Source organism: Lepisma saccharinum, chromosome 8 (assembly GCF_977018435.1).
Source record: "Lepisma saccharinum chromosome 8, izLepSacc3.1, whole genome shotgun sequence".
Lineage (NCBI taxonomy): Eukaryota > Metazoa > Arthropoda > Insecta > Zygentoma > Lepismatidae > Lepisma > Lepisma saccharinum.
Window position 1 is genome coordinate 60,290,271 of NC_139236.1, and position 17,075 is coordinate 60,307,345.

The following is a 17,075-nucleotide window of genomic DNA, read 5'->3' on the forward strand; positions in this document are numbered from 1 at the left end:
TCCTGTCGTGACAATGAGATGAATAATAAATTGGATGAAATTGATGAATAGACACTCACAAATAACAACCATGTGCAGACTGGAACTTGAACCCAGGGATTTTGGTGGTGGGACTGAAAGTCAACCACTTATAATGTGCTCAACCAGCATGTGAGGTGTCTACCCTACACGTGGTAATAGTGAGAAAAGTCTCTAAACACACAATATACAGCTATTTATTGTATTTAACTGTTCTCTATCATAATGGGATAAGACGAGTAATATACTGTTACAGTGCATCTCTAACTTTTGAAATCCTGTATTTTAATTTATTAACTTCCAGCTATGAGAAAACCCTGCAAATGTCAATGAACAAGAATACATTTGACTTAAATCAAGATACTGCAAAATAAATTTTGTTTGCTGTGAAATGTAGATAAATTCCTATTTCACCTATCTTTTAACCTTATTCAGCACAACCTTGTTTCAATTTGTCGTATTTGTGTTTTCATTCAACCCTTTTTAGAGTACTGATTATTGTGATATGTAAGTACAGTGGAACCTGGATTTTAAGTTTTTCAGGGAACCTTGCTGAAAAACATAAAATGCTGGAAAATGCAAAAATTTAGGAAAATTTTATAACATTTCGCGATGCTGTGTGTTTGATGTTTATTCCATTTTCTAGAACAACTCAAACAAGATTCAACAAATATCAAGATTTCAAATACACTTTCAGAAAACACTGAAAAATCAATAGCTTTATTATCATCATACACAATCTTCACAAACAGGAATGAAATTAACATCTTACTTTTAATTGCAATGTCAATTACTTGTTAACTTGCTTGTGAAGTCATCCATTGCTTCACTATAACTATTCACATATCTTACACGTAAAAATATCAAGTAAAAAGCTACAAGAGCTTTGTAAGAGATCACAGCTATCATTTCAACTTATACAAACAGGCATGCTCTTCCTGATTAGAGATAATTCATTTTACAATATATATGTAAGATTATAAAGAAAGAAAATAAAATTTAGTAATAATAAAACTAAAAAAGTACTTCTTTACAACTTCAGTTCAATAAAATGTCATTGTCTTAGCACCGATCATTTCCCACACCCTTCAAAAAAAAAAAAAAAAACACAATTTATCACATTTTTTGTTTGCTGCACAACATGGATGTATACAATCAGTCTCTCTCATTTTAAAAAATAGTATTGTTTAAAAAACAGGCTGTGCCAATAAAAACAAAAAAATTAGATGCAACTTAAGGGCATTCATTTTTATTCAGTTATACGCACTTGTTCTTGAAGCAAGGGTCACAAAATAGATACGATTTACAGGTATCTTGTAAGTCTCTTTACACCAGATATATTCAAAATGACAGATAACAGTCAGTGATTTGTAATGATAGGTGAATAAAAATAACACTTTCTTAACGCGTCATTTCTTGAAAACTACAGATGATAATTCAGTTGTCTTTTTTGTTCATTTATATACATATGAAGGTATAGCGTACTTCAATGACAAAACAATATCCTTGAAGAGTGCTCCTTTGCCAAGCTTTTCTTGAAAATGTTGACACTAGAAGCAATTTTCCAGAAGTTTCCCCATAAGATGGCAACGCTGCTTTTCTTATACATTGTTATAATATTTCCCCAAGAAGTATCTGCCCATTTTCAAAGTGACTTTTCACAGTTGTTGGAATATACCAATGCTACACACTACATTTTTCAATTCACTTGGGTCTATTGAGTCCTGTCATTCCAAAAAACAAAACAAAACCGATTTAATCTCACTACAATTAGTTCTCTTGCTACACTTTTTTTTATATTTATTTAATATTTTTTTTACATCATGGCCAGTTTGTAAAGTGAACACATGAAACGTTCCTGTCTGAAGAGGCTGGTATGCAGTAGTCTCCCGTCTGCTAAAGTTTAAAACATTATAAGATGACTTTCAAATCACCACTTACAATTTCAATGGTTTCTAAATTGTCAATTTGAAGAAGAATTTGTTCAAAACTTTGGAAAGAATTCAATCGAGAATCATCTTGTGATCCATGGTATTTATACTGCACTACAAACTTGTTTGGGGACTACGAAAGTTAACAAGAAGATCTATTTATTAGGACTGAGACAGATTATTTAGTACTCTATTGGTATTGGCTGATAAAGGCATGTCAGTGTATTGGTAAACTTAATGATAGTTTTACTAATCCGATTATGTCTATAACTATCTTATAATTTAGTGCAATAATTTGTAATTTTGTTATAATTATTAAGGATATAAATAAACATGTAATCTTCATTTCTGACCAAAAAAAAAGAAGAGCAAATGTGTAAATATGTAGCTTCTTTCGCAATGAACCATTTGGAATTTTATATCAGATAGGTAGAATATCGGTTATCTGTATGGGTAAACATTAGGGGAGACCGGGGTAATTAGAACATGGGGTTATTGGAACATGTTAATGTAGAATAATTTAAAACGAAAAGACTGGTGTAATAACATTTCATACCTATGTACCTACACTAAACCTACATGCAGAAAATTTGTTATTGGAATAACTACACAAAAGTAAGTTTTATTTGACTTTTATTATACACCTGCAAAAAATGATGTGACGCATGTTTGGTGTTTCTCTGCTTCTGAATATACTGGATGTGAATGAAAGAACCCTTGCAAAATTTTCTTCACCCCTATAATAAAACATAAGGGCACACATCTTTTCATGTGAGTTTGGTTGTCTATGGGCAATTTGCCTGGTTTTTATAAGCAAAGTTCTTATTACCCCAAAAATTTCTGCAAAGGGGTTATTAGAACATTGCGTAATTTGCTTGATTTTGCTTGGGGTAATTAGAACAGTCATGGGGTAATAAGAACATCATCTTGAAATACCATGAAACGTAACTACTTTTGGAACAACCTGCTTTTAGACTGGAACAGAACCAATCCTGGTGCTCGTTTGCCGAAGTCTGTCTTTGCTCAGTACATAGGGAGAGTGTGGTCTAGGAGTTTCAAGAAATCATACCTAGTGTCGGGATTTAAAACTACTGGTCTGTTTCCACTGGATGTATCCATGTTTCCAAGTGAAGAATTTGACCCCCTTGCCCTAGCACGATTTCGTAATCAAAGTCAAGAAGACATACAACCTGGATCAACAGTTGTTGCTGATGTTCAGATGACTCAGAATTCACGAAATACAACTGCCTCCACTGACATCCCACCAGGAGCAGTTCAAGATCCAGTAAACATTCACACTGCCAGCCAACCAACCACTCCTTCCTCTTCCATTACTTCAACAGCAATGCCAACGCCTTCAGATGTTGAAAATGTTCTGAATAGAAGTACTACACCACCATCCCAGTATCTGTCTTTTGAACAATTCATCAGAGAATCTCTTAGTAAACAACACAGACCAAGCGGACAAAATCGAAGAACAATGTCTAGTGGTAATCTATCAAGAGTACGCCTTTCTGATCAGTATGGCGAAATTCTAACAACTGAAGATGCTATGCAGCGACTGAAAGAAATGTCTACTAGGCCTACCAGTGCCAAAAAAAGAAATCGCCCTACTCAGAAAAAATACCCACAGGAAAGACCAAAAAAGACAAGAAAAGAATGTCCCTTCAATCCAGCTCTACTTCTTCAGAAAGTGAAATAGACCTATCTCTCAATGATGAAAACAGCACCGACATTGAAGATGACGTGGAGCCACAGGCCGAAAGTGAACCAGGCCCAGCAGCTGAAAATCAGCCAGGTTGTTCTGGTATACCAACTGTTCCAAAACGGAACAAAACACAGGAAAACAATGAGGAAAGTGGTAGGCCTAATGAGGCCGATGAAGAATCAGAGGATGACGATGTAGGCCTATTCAAACTGGAAAAGTACTACGCTGTATATTACGAGCGAAAGAGGTATGTTGGTAGAATTATTAAAATCTCTAATGGCCAGTCTAAAGCAACAATCAAGTTTCTGGAGGAAAAAGAAACTGGCAAGTTCGATTGGCCACGAAGACCTGATGTTGAGGAAATTGATAGGAAGTTTATATTTTACGGACCTTTGGAGTTAAATGGAATCGGTCCATTTACCCTTCCATTGTATGACATCATTAAGAGCAAGTATGAAGCTTTCAAAAAAGAAATCAAACATTCAAATCAGTAGATCTACTGGTGCCAAACTGACAAATGTTAATATGGGTCAAGTGTTCTTTGGTGTAGCTTTTGTCATGTAGCCTATATTTTATGGTTTCATATATAATTGTTTTTTGAGACTGATAATCTTAATTTCTGTATATATTAGTTGTTCACGACAGTTAAACCTGTTAGTGTAAGTTATCTTAAGTGTTTTTAGAAGTATTAGCACTACTTGTTACAAATTGGAGTAAGTTTTCCTCCAAAAAAGATGCTTTTTTGTACTTTTTCTAATTGATATACTAGATTGTACATGTAACTATTAGAAGTTTTTTCTTTACTACATTGTAGAATGGCCTGTAACCTTTCAAATAAATCATAGAACACTGATTTTCATTCACACATGTTTGCTTCACAGCTGGGAAATTGAACTTTATGAAAAAAGACGTTAACTTGGGATTTTATTTAAACAAGCATTGATAACTCCAGAAGAAGTAGAGCTATTGTGTTCAAATTTGCAGGGTAAATGGGACATTTATATATGATGTTTGTATTACCCCAACAGCAATCTAAAGCTATTCAGTTGAAATTTCTAACTTATGTTCCATTAACCCCAAATGGGGTAATTGGAACAATTTTATGGTGTCATGACAATTTATTTTTTTTGGACGAGTATTTGCAATGCAGGTATGGTCATTATTTTTTTCAAAAATATACAAAAGATGTCCTTTGAAATGGTAGAATTTTTTAAAAAATCCATCAGTAACTTTCTGAGTAATTTACAGTGGAACTTCTACAGGCTGTTTCCTGTTCTAATTACCCCGGTCTCCCCTATATCGGTATCAGTGAAAATTTCATATTGGCCCATCCCTAATTTATATTAATTTCAATCAATAGCTACAAAAATTAACTGTACTTTACCATTATGTAAATGTGGTAACCAACAACAAAAGGCAAGTGGGGAGGCAGGGGAAAGGAAGAACCATAATATCCTACGTGAGCAGGACTCGTAATCTGATCTACAGGGTGTCTCAAAAAGTGACTTTTTGAGTGATTTGCAAACATCATTATTTTCTGAATATTACATTTCATATCTAGTAGCATTTACTTTCAAATTACATCACAAAACCACTGAAAGAACTCTCCAGCATCTAAAGTCGAATTCACCAGCTAATAAAATTCTTGAGGTACAATCCCGTTCTTCAAAAAACAAGTTATCTGTATTCTACAAAGCATTTCCTGACATTCGCTACAAGACTCGGCAGCAAGATACCCAGCATCAGCGCTTGTCTTTCCCGGTGAACGACTCAGCCACAGTCGCTAGAGTTGGCAAATAAAATTACAGTTTTCATATTATGTACTAACCTTGACTACAGAAGGTGTTGAAAACTATGTCCCTCTGCTGAAACACATTCCTGGCATCTCCGAAGGAAATTGGCATTTACACGTGCAAGTTCGTCTACTGTAAATCTCCCGATTTTTCGTACAATACTCTCTTTGTATACTTTATTGTCTTTGTATACTTTATTTCCCCATTTTTCTTTCCACTTATTCAGAACTGACCCTGTTACTCTAAACCTTTTTACGAGGTTTAATATAGTGGTCCAATGTGGAACGGGAACACCAGGAAATTTTGTTGCAAAACGTCGTCGCATTTCTCTACAATTCCTCTTTCCGAAGTAACACTCGACAAGATTAATCATCTGTTGTAATGTAAACTTTTGTGGTGCCATATTAAGCCACAATCTTCAACACACGAACACGACACAACACAAATTCCGAGGGAGGATTATACTGGCGTCAGTCTGCAATGTCAACAGAAGGGGAAAGGTAAAGTGCTCCCCTGTGCTTAGCACAACGCCATGAAGGCGTATAGGGGGTGTGGGGGTAACGCCCCACACTTTCTTGATCCGGTCGTGAGTGGGGGTGATGTGATCAGCATCACGCCCCTGACCGCCTTTACCCCCCAGGGTTTCCCCCAGGTACCCATGTTATTCGACGCTGGGTGGGCGCCGGGGCCGCTTCCATCGTTAGAAAAGTTCCCGGATTTGAACCGGCCGGGGATCGAACCCGGGACCTTGAGCATGGTAGTCAGACGCGTTACCGACTGAGCCACCGCGGCCACAAAGGGGAAAGAGAGTGAAAAAAAACAGACTAGCGAGCGACTGCCGCGGACCCGTTCACTGGGAAAGACAAGCGCTGATACCGGGCCGCTTGCCGTTGAGTCTCGTAGCGAATGTCAGGGAATGCTCTGTACTATAGGCAAGTCTCCTAGCATTAATAAAAAGACAAATTACCGTTTGTTTTCATGTTTCTAGGAAATAAAAGCTCCCTGAGCAACATTAAAAGTTCCAAAGAGGATATACATATACATGTCACAAACCGTAAGTTAACAATCAGGAACCTGCTTGCAAAAAACAAGCTTTGTTCCATTAGTCATTGAGCAGTGTTGAGTAGGTGGTTGATTAACAGAAATAATTCCTCACAAATGGAAAATTCCCTATCAAGGCGAGGCCTTGAACAAACATGAACAATAAAAACTGAACAAAAATTACCAATATCTGTAATTAACAGCATCTTCTGTATAATCCAATACTCCCCCACTTTTTCCCATTCACATAAAAATTCTATTTACAACTCATCTGGACACACAATTCTCAGTGTGAACCTAAAGGACATCTTCACGTGAATGTATCATTGCTCAAAATGTTTCCAAAAGACATTTAGACATGTTTAATTTGAAGACTAAATAACAATGACCCTTTAGCAATCAACATTGTTTTGTTATATTAAATTTGGTACTCATGACTTGTCAAAATATATTGCAAAACACTATTTTTTGCAACAGAGGAACTTCGAATCTGCGTTCTTCAGAAGCACATGACTATAGAACTTATGTCGGAAAATGCAAAATGTCTTAAATAATTATATTTTGTAATATTGGAAGCAGGAAAGCTAAATATATAATACAGGAAAATGCAAAATCTGACAACACAAAATCAAGATTCCACTCTGAACTGAAAAGTATTCCCTGAGTTTGCTGAAATGAATCATGATGTCAGCAACACAAAAAATTTTTTTTTGTTCACAACTGTCAACAGTATTATGTTAATTTCTTACTTCAGTTGACAACTCGTATTGCAGTATCAGTTTGATTTGGACTTAGGTGAACAAGGTGTCTGCCTCATGTCATTCCAGTTGATTTCTGAAAAGTCTATGACAATCTGCTTCTTCTTTGGTATGTATTGACTGCAGACAGAAAAAAAATTTAAAAAATGTGGATAAGGAAAAACGTTAAAGAAAAGTTAGTTTATTTCTTGAAAATATGAGAAATTAAAAAATAAAGCTCCCTACTATTTATTAACAATCTATTAAATTGCATTGAAATAAATGCTTTACACATTTGTCCTCCAATTTCTGACAGCTGTAATGCATGCATTTATGAAATTACAAAATTATTTGAATTTCAGGCCAAGAGGAAGGAAAAGTAAATACTTCAAATGATCAAGATAGGAACTGTCTCTCTGTTTTCTACAGTGGAATGGAACAAAATGACTGTACCTTTGTCATTATCTATATCTGCTGTCATATTGAAGTGAATATAAAACCACTCACCTGTATTTTACTTTAGCAGCATCAAACATGCACTTTGCAGCAATGGTCTCCACCTTATCCTTATGCTTATCTGAGAGATATAGAACCTCCTTTATTCCGGACTGAATTATCATTTTAGCACATTCATTGCAAGGAAAAAGAGCAACATAGATTGTGCAGTCCTTCACATCTGCAGAGTTCTTGTTCAAAATAGCATTCATTTCAGCATGGCAAACTGCAAGAATTAAAAGTAAGTCACATAAAAAATCTATCTCCATGTAATTTACACTTGACTGAGCCTATGTAATTCAAATTATATGTACGGTATCTACATGCACGTAGCACTTCTAGTTTTATGACACATGACACGCTCTTAAATCTTGTTGAAGAATATACATTTTATTTAGTATTCTATAGTATATTTCAACTTATTACAAGTGGTAGCATTTCACAAATTTCTTATCAGATGCAATGAAGCTGAAAGAAACCAGCATAATGAATTACAGAATGGTTGAATGTTTATTTGTAACAAAATATATGATAGTTAGCAGTTGTTCACACGACAAAGTTGAATTGTTTGCCTCGCTAGCTTTAACCTTTAGTGGACAGAAAAGCCTCTCTGGATGGAAACTTTTCACACACGCTTTTCAAACCTACAGCAATGTTATAAATAAAAAAAAGTAGCAAGAGAACTCGTTGTCGTAGAGATGATTTATTTTGTCTTTCAGAATGGCAGGACAGGACACTTCACCTCCCAATAATGAAATTACAAACAAGAATAAGAAAATCGAAATTTTACACAAAAATTCATATTCCTCACACCTCTGTGGGCACCACAATAGACATATTTATTGATTTTTTTATAGTATGGGCAATAAGCGCATAGGCTATTTTTGCCCATCACGCAATACGGACATAAGCCCCTTAACTACAAGATTCAGGACAGGCCACTCGAAAACACAAACGTCCATACTCAATTTTAAAAACTAATTCAATCATTCATCACTTAACAAGAACTAAAACTATATTGTCTCTGAGGACTAAAATCTCTTTTAACCTAGGTTAAAAGCTGAGGCTGAAAAGGGAGCCCTCGGCACACAGGACAACACAACATCACAATGGATAATCCTGGCCGTGAGTTCAGGTGCCAGAAACTTGCTGGATTCCAAGGAGCAGTAACCAGGAGTACTACGTGGAAGTGAGGTTGACTATTGGGTGCCTTACCAGAAAGCACCCCTTACACCCTACCACTATGTAATAATGTGAAAGAAAAATTTAGTACATAGCAATGGTAAATTCCTACAACCATGAAAAAATAATCATGACTATTTTCAAAGCTTTAAATTCCAATTGTGCTATAACATCCAATTTGCCTAATTTTGAACTTGTACGCTCTGGTTTGATAGATTTGTTTCTTTTATATCCAGTTTATGTACAGTAAGGCTAATCAGGACTGGAGGCACAGTTTAAAGTGAGATCAGAACCAGTATGTTCCTCCACTGGGTATTGAATCCCTTGCTTACAAGGCAACGATGCAACCACTGCACCATCGGGGAGGCATCGTATGCTCTGAAAATGGGATTAAAGGTGGCTACAAAATGGCTGCAAATTTTGAGCTCTACTTCAAGAAGGCATTTTAGAAGTGCTTTTAGCAATGACAGGACATTAGAACAAACAACTGTGTGCCAAACAACAGTACTTTCAGGGGATGGTAACACTAATAAGTTAAGCATTTCTTCGGATATCATCTCATACTTATAATCACATTTCAAATGACTTTCAGTGTTTCCACAAAAAGCTTCTCACTATCGTTACTGGCCATACCCAGAAAACCTATCCTAAACATTTTCCAACCCGAGACAGAACTAGAAAAGGGGTTAACAACCTGCCTCAGGAGGAGAAGCCAACAAGAACACCAAGGATTGAGATCGGGTCACGAGAGCGCAACAGTGCAGGACACAGAGATTCAACTACAGGGCCGCCAGAAGCCGTGGGGCCCAAGCTGGGCCCTGTCCAGAGGGGAGACACCTAACGGCAGCCAGCAGGACCAGCGTCCTGGCGATCCCGAGATAAGTACCTGCCCTTTTATGGTGCTAATCCTTTTGCCCCTAGCTTCTCCCTTTCATTATTATATTGGAGTGCTAAAACTTACGAAACAAAACTCAGTGAATTAGCTATTCAATTTGTGTTACGTTAATTTAACTACTCTACCTCAGACTTGTCACCCGTTGGTCAACGGGTCTTACCCTCAAATACATAGGGTGAAATCCGGTACGACTAAGGTTTTAACACCCACAATTGTCTCCATGGACCAGCCCTGAGACAGAACCTTAGCTCGTAATGATATAGTAAGGCAAAAAGTAAAACCAGAATTCACAAGAATAATCGTTCTTACCATAAAGATACTTGCTATCCAGTTTGGAGTCAGTTTCCTTCTTCCATGGAAATACATCATCACTGCAGTTCTGTGGCATACCATTATAACCCAATCCAACAATCCTTTTGTCTTTGTTCACAATGCATGCTCCAACCTGAGTGCAAGGATCCTTACTTCTCTTTGCAGCTAGGAACGCCATAGCCATAAAATAATCAGTCCACTCAAGATAATCTGACCTTTTACTGTTTATATCACTGAAAGAAAAATGAAGCAATGTTTAGCTAATTGTATACAAGTTATATGCATGGATTCAATTATTTAGTACAGCATATGAAAATGATTTCAAACTATTTCTATTGCAATTGGTACACACCTGGATTATACTAAACACTAGGGATGGGACGATAGGAAATTTTGGCCGATACCGATAAAGTACCGATATAAAATTTACCGATACCGATAACCGATATTCTACCGATCCGATATAAAATTAGAAATGGTCCTGGAAGAACCTGAAAGGTTCATTGACCTCCTTAAAAAATGTGTGTTTCAAAGTAATTGCAGTGCAAGAGAGATTGCGTATTTAGACATTTACTTTTTAAAAAAGTAGGGCATGGAGATTATCCATAAAAATTACAACATCAATGGCAGAATTTTGCACTAAACTATCAGATATTTATCGATATATCGGATCGGTAAAATAATCGGTAATTTTACCGATAAACCGATATGCCTATATCGGCCAATACCGATAGAGTACCGATTAATCGGTCCCATCCCTACTAAACACAATAAAACATACAACAACAATCTCCAATCCTATGTATCTAAATAACTACTGTTGGCTTAAAAATTACAGATACTACAGTTTGGACTCCAATTAAAAATTAACCAGTACACCTACATAAAAACAAGTTACATCAAAATTAAGCTACGCAAACAGAATTTTTTCTTTGAGTAGGTCTTTCTTTTTTTATGAAATGACAACAAAAAAATGCAGTTTTCTTTAATTTTGCAAGTGATAGCTCTGTTTGAAATTCTATAAATAAAAAATGGGTGGTTCGAACATGACAAAATTTTAGTACGGTGCAGGCAGAAAGGTTTTAAACACAATTCTTAATTTTCGGATTTGTAAAATTTATCAATTTTGAGAAACAACTTTTTCTTAGTATTGAGTAGTCCTACAAATACAATATTGTCTTGTTTTGAAGCTCTTTGGATTCGTTTTTAAAATCCATCATCATTGTCCATTCATGTTGCGAAACCTGTTTTATACAGATTTTCATTCAATGGAGTAAAGATGTACGTAAAGTGTATGTCACAGTAGGATCAAAGTGCTTCAAGTTCTGTCGATTGTGGGGTCTCTTGAGTCAGTTGTCAACATGGTACCAATCCGAGTTCCTTCCTGCCTGTAAGTGTTGCCACCTAAGAATCAAAACGTTGTTCGGATCATCAGGCTCTTCAGTCTGTGGCCACAGACATGTACGGAGGAAAGTTGCAGCGGAAAATTACCACCTTAGTACAAAGAAACCTGTAAAACCCCTGGGCTGGTCCCTCTGATAAAACATCAATATTCTCAAAATTCTTTGAATGGACTGTGATATTGTAACACTTCAGAAACTGAACCTGCTATGCAACACAATAAAAATGCCTCATTAAGCAATCAATGTGTCTTTGTTAACTTGGTAAGTTCAGCATGGCACTGTATTTTCAATAATGCTGATGGAATAAATCAATGAAGTTTGTTAAATGACAATGATTATCACAAGAATATAATTATTCTTTGGATGTTTAAATATATGTGCAACCACACATGTATGTTTATCCAGTGATTTATTGCAAGGGTTTGATATTGTACTTGACTCAATAAAATAAACCTATTGCATGAGGAAGATTCATATGAACCAAAAATACCCTCCAAAATGGCAGAGATCGAAGAATGTGAGGCCCTACCCCCACATTCCCTTACATATGTCTCACGGCATGGTGTAAAGTGCATGGGGGAACATTACCTTTACCTACTATATCGCTGCAGATTTTAAAATTCGGCTAGCAATAGTGCAAAAATTAATAATGGCACATTTATTATTTAGAGTTAATGATACAAGTGACATAGAAAAACAAACATGTACTTGTAATTAAAAAAAAAAAGCAATGGAAATGTCCATAAGTGAACTTGGAATTATTAAAAAAAAAAGTTTAGAATTGGATTTGAAAATTCAGGTTCCAGGTGAAAAATTTCAGGCACCATGGCAACCAAACACCCTGTATTTTTCTACCCCTGCAAATAATACCAATAGAAAAAATAACAAAGCTTGTTTTTTGACATCAGCATACAGTTTCAAAAGCAGGCCAATGAATGCTGCCGTGCAGCTTGAGGAAAATTGTTACATCACCTGTTACTTGACTTCTTATAAACTAGTCATTACACAAGAACAATACGCACACAAACTAATGTGACCTAAGAGGTAGCATGGTTGTGTAATGATTTTCACAAGTTGTACAGGAAGATGAGGAATGCATTTAGAATACTGGAAATGATTGTGGAAATAAGTGAAGTTCAGAGAAACTAACCTGTATGTCTTAAAATTGCAGAAAGTATTAATTTGTATAGATGTATACACACACACAAACAATTAAGGAAATTGTGGAAATAGGCTACTATGGCAATCAAAGAAAATTATCATAACCCACCTAAAATAAAAATATAAATATAAACACTGTAAGCATATAGGAAAATAATTACAATGCCAGCACCACCACCATTGCCACCTAACCTACTCATAAAACATATAGGTAAAACTCATTCTGCATCAAAAACACAAGTAAGCGTTTATGGGTATGCATACAATTCAAGTAGAAAATGCTTCTGTATCATGATTTTATTAGAATACACAATCTGAACTTGAATTAATGACACAGTAGGATTTAATGTAGCCAGGGGGTGTGAGGGGGTGCTTGCGTGCCCCTTAATTTTCTTCCGCACCCCCTACGTTCAACTGAAAAGACCAACATTAATATGTAATATTATGTCATGTCGTCATATTGAGCGCCGAATGATAGGTACTGAAGTAAGACCGTTATTATTGCATGCAACAGGCAAGCACTGAAAGAGGTGTTGATATTTTTCTGTACTGGTGGTAGCCTCTGTAAAGATCAGCAGCTGTTTTCTTTCTTTGGTCAGCATTGTTATTAATTTTTTCTTCTTTTTTGCATTATTGATAAACAGTTTATTTTCTGCCTACTTGTTCTGCCTTATACTGGAGCAGAAAATTCAGCTGCATTTAAGGTATCACCTGGTCGTGCTCGGGAAATTATTTAATGCGAGTTGTAACATGAACGGTAGTTTTCTTTTTAATACGTTCTATGTATTTGTTCCACGTAACATGTCTAGTAAACGTGTTTATTTCAAGCTTTTTCAAAAACTGTTCGGAAGAGGCACAATGTTCATGAAGAAATTTTACACTTCGTTGTTGGGAATAGTGCAGCAGAAGGGATTTTAAATACGACACAGTTGCTGTGCTCTTTGTGTTTTGTCTTGTGACAGATGGAAGGTATAATGTACTATGTATTTTGTACCTCCATTGGTTACATTGAAAAGGTTCAAAAAATTGTGTTTTTAAGGGCAGGATGATTTTATTTTGTATTTCACTACATAGTTCAATAAGACTGCAATGTGTATCTGAATGTTTACACTGTATGACCACTTTCTTGGAGTAGAAGACTTAATACATATCATCATGAACATCCAGGGGGAGGGCAAGGGGGGCAGCATCCCTGGAAAATTAATGCGGTAACTGTCTACTATAGCCCGAATGGATTTCTTCAAATTTACAGGAGAAACTTACTGAAATCACTTTCTGTATCATTGTCGAGGTTCTTAGAGGTATTTTCTTTCGCGGAATTTAAAAACTTCACCATAGAATGCTGCAGAACAATAAATAATCAGTAGTTACGTAAGGAACTTGTATCTTCTGTAACATTAGGCCGTTGTTTCCATTATGTACATGCAGATGGCGGGCGTCGAAAGTCATGCGGCCTCGGTAGTGTTTCCAAATGTGCCTTTTTTTACGAGAATTTTTTTTTTTTAACTATGCTTACCTAACCTAACCAAACCTTACCGGAAATGGTCCATGGGGCTATTCGTCAATGGTTTTTGTGGCTATCTGTCAATGGTTCGTGGGGCTATCATGGATGGTGTTTGGGGCTATCGTGAATGTTTTTTGGGGCTATCCGTCAATGGTTTATGATGACATAATAAACACGAAAGTAGGTATTTTTTGGTTAAGAAGGTTGAAACACTGCATACCCACTCCAAATCGACAAAACACAAACACGACTGCACGCCATATTGTCTGTTACCCAAGCATCAAGGAAGACAAATAATGACTTGTAATATGAAAAGTTGACACTATTTTATGGAAAAAGGCATAACTTCACCTTAAAGAATCTTCCGCAATGCAGAATATGTAAGTATCAATGCTAAAATTAAGGAAATAAACGAGTGAGAGGTGTTCGGGCCTTACTGAACAAGTACCATTAATGCAATCTAAAGTTATAGATTTCACACATACATTTCAATTTGAGTCAGTAATTTATTTTAATCAGTGGCGGTGATTAGGGATGCAGTTGCCCCCCCCCCCCCCCAACCCCCGCACTAAGCTAAACCTTATCTACCAAGGGAAACTAAACTGTCCTTGCTCCACCACCCAGTTTCGGCACCTTGTTCCCCCAGTTTTGGAAGGTTGCATGCAAGTTTCATGTTTTCCTTATTTTCAGAATTGCACCCCCTAAACTTCTTTCCGCACCCCTAGATGAATAATCCTGGCGCCGCCTCTGAATGTAGCCTCAAGAACAATAATTGCCTTTAAATTAGGAATCGTGTTTTGACAGACGGGAAATCTTGGCATTCTAACAAGCTTCAAATATGTAAAAAATAAAATCCTTCCAAAAAGTGTTAGAATACAATGTATTTGATTATAACAACAAGTTTAAGCCTGAGTTCCCATACAGGCAGCTGTTGCTTTCCCAATGTTTGTCAGATCTCCACTCTCTTTGCACGTGCAGATTTCCCACACAGCCCCATGCCCAATGTCATAAAATTTAATAACTCTCATATGCAATTGAAGGGCACCTCTTGTTTTAGCCATAATGAATTGCAAAAATATTAATGTAACTAACGTAACCTTGTCTCGAACAATAATAACAAAATATATTAACATGCTTGTCACTTTTAATATAAGAGTTTAACAAAAGTACCATACTTAAATAATTTTCTTTGTCAGGCAAAATCTACTTTAGATTGAAAATATCACAGTTCAACAAAGCACTGTGAGAACATTTTCATAATCCTCAGTGACAATTAACCTATATTAAAAAACCTAACCTACCGTGTCATGTTTGAGGAAGTTCCATTGGAAACAGCTTGACCTTCTTGAACGTTGACTTCCTTCACTTTACTTGATAATTCATCCATTTCTTTAAATAACCTAGAATGGGAAGATTACCAATAGTTTTGCATTTTAGCACCAAAGAAATTAGCAATACATTCCTACATACAAACATAAGGGCAATTAATCTATTATATTCTACAGACAATTCAACATAGGACACAGCACATTTGTCATTACGTATAAGGGAGATTCTCTATCACTAAGAGCATAATAATTGGCATTAAGTACAAAACCTACACGACCCAATGTGTATTAGTTGCTCTAACGAAATAAATGCACTGCCTGATGACCAGTGATGTGCATCTACGCATAAACGATAGTCTACATTCTACACCTACATTAGGTAATCTATGTAAACAAAATGGCGAAAGGTGATAACTTAACAAAGAGCGCCGTGGAATTAAAATAAAATTATATTCCGTATCAGTTGCTGATGTGTGAAGATAACTTTTCATACTCTTTCTTCAAAATTCGAACAATTTCTCACCTAGGAAGAAACCTAATATAGGAAATATTCTAGTGTTTTATGGGAAAAGACCACTCTTGCCTCACGACTGACATCTGTTGTTGTTTTTTGCATACTATTTATCTTCTTCCATAGTTGATGATAAAAGAGAAATTTTGTTGTAAATAGGACTCTTTCATTTCGTTAGGAACCAATATAGTTGAAAATGTCACTTTCCTTTCATGAAAACCTTGAAAATTAATTTTAATGCACTTTAGATTGTCTACGTTGTCTATGTAAAGTACAACCCAATGTAATCTACGCGTAGATTACGTGTAGACAATGCATGCAGACGTAAACTTATAGTCTACGGCACATCACTGCTGATGACCTGGAAAACACACCTTCTTGCCATACGAAATCTGCGGCCACTAAATATTGATAGATAGACCTTTTCGATGCTACCTGCACAGCAGTCAATAATTGCCTTCGTAATTAGTAATTCAATTTAACGCACAATTTATATTCTTCTTGTTTCAAGGCTTATTTTTGTAATTATTTCTCACGAAAATACAGCCCTTGCCTGTGTGCACGGAAGTGAACTCAATCCAAGGACAAGATTCCCGCCGCCAGGCCGTACGTAGCTACAGATGCTTTTTCTCCCAAGTTCAATTTAGTAACTTGTTGACATTTCAGCCATATTGGATCCATAGGATTGAATTTTGAGAGGCACTGGATTTTTATTTTAACGTTCATTTTAAACAAACATAAGACTAATCGGGACTGGACCTATAGTTTAAAGTGTAACCCGACCTCCACAGGGTATCGAATCCACTTTACAAGGAGACGACATTACAACTGCGCCATCGTACAGGCATCGTATTAAGTTGGCCGAGTCTGCTGCCACGCACGTGTCAGCAGTAAGAATAAGCTTCAAATTTGCTCCTGCCACGTAATTCGTCTGCTAAGAGGATGTTACAAATCTTAAGAACACATTGAGACGAGAGAAATGCAAGTTTATGATTAGTGGGAACAGTGGCGTATGCTGGTTCTAACGAGAGGGTAATCTCCGACCCTTGATCCTCA

The 17,075-nt window shown here is 36.3% G+C and overlaps 1 protein-coding gene across 4 annotated transcripts; it reads right to left on the reverse strand.

Annotated features, from left to right (window-relative positions):
• Nucleotides 1-742: 742 nt before the first annotated feature.
• LOC145991035 (deoxycytidylate deaminase) lies at nucleotides 743-16,607 on the reverse strand. Of its 4 annotated transcripts, none has more exons than XM_083126724.1 (5): nucleotides 16,394-16,607; nucleotides 15,482-15,580; nucleotides 10,110-10,345; nucleotides 7,736-7,949; nucleotides 743-1,742 (listed from the first exon to the last, which is right to left on the reverse strand). In XM_083126724.1, exons 1-5 carry the CDS (start codon nucleotides 16,402-16,404, stop codon nucleotides 1,733-1,735), a joined length of 570 nt encoding a protein of 189 aa, XP_082982850.1. In that variant the 5' UTR covers nucleotides 16,405-16,607; the 3' UTR covers nucleotides 743-1,732. The 4 variants fall into 4 exon arrangements, with proteins under 4 accessions (XP_082982850.1, XP_082982848.1, XP_082982847.1 ...); XM_083126722.1 differs by lacking the exons at nucleotides 743-1,742; nucleotides 16,394-16,607 and adding exons at nucleotides 6,328-7,369; nucleotides 15,782-15,839; XM_083126721.1 differs by lacking the exon at nucleotides 743-1,742 and adding an exon at nucleotides 6,329-7,369.
• Nucleotides 16,608-17,075: the final 468 nt, after the last annotated feature.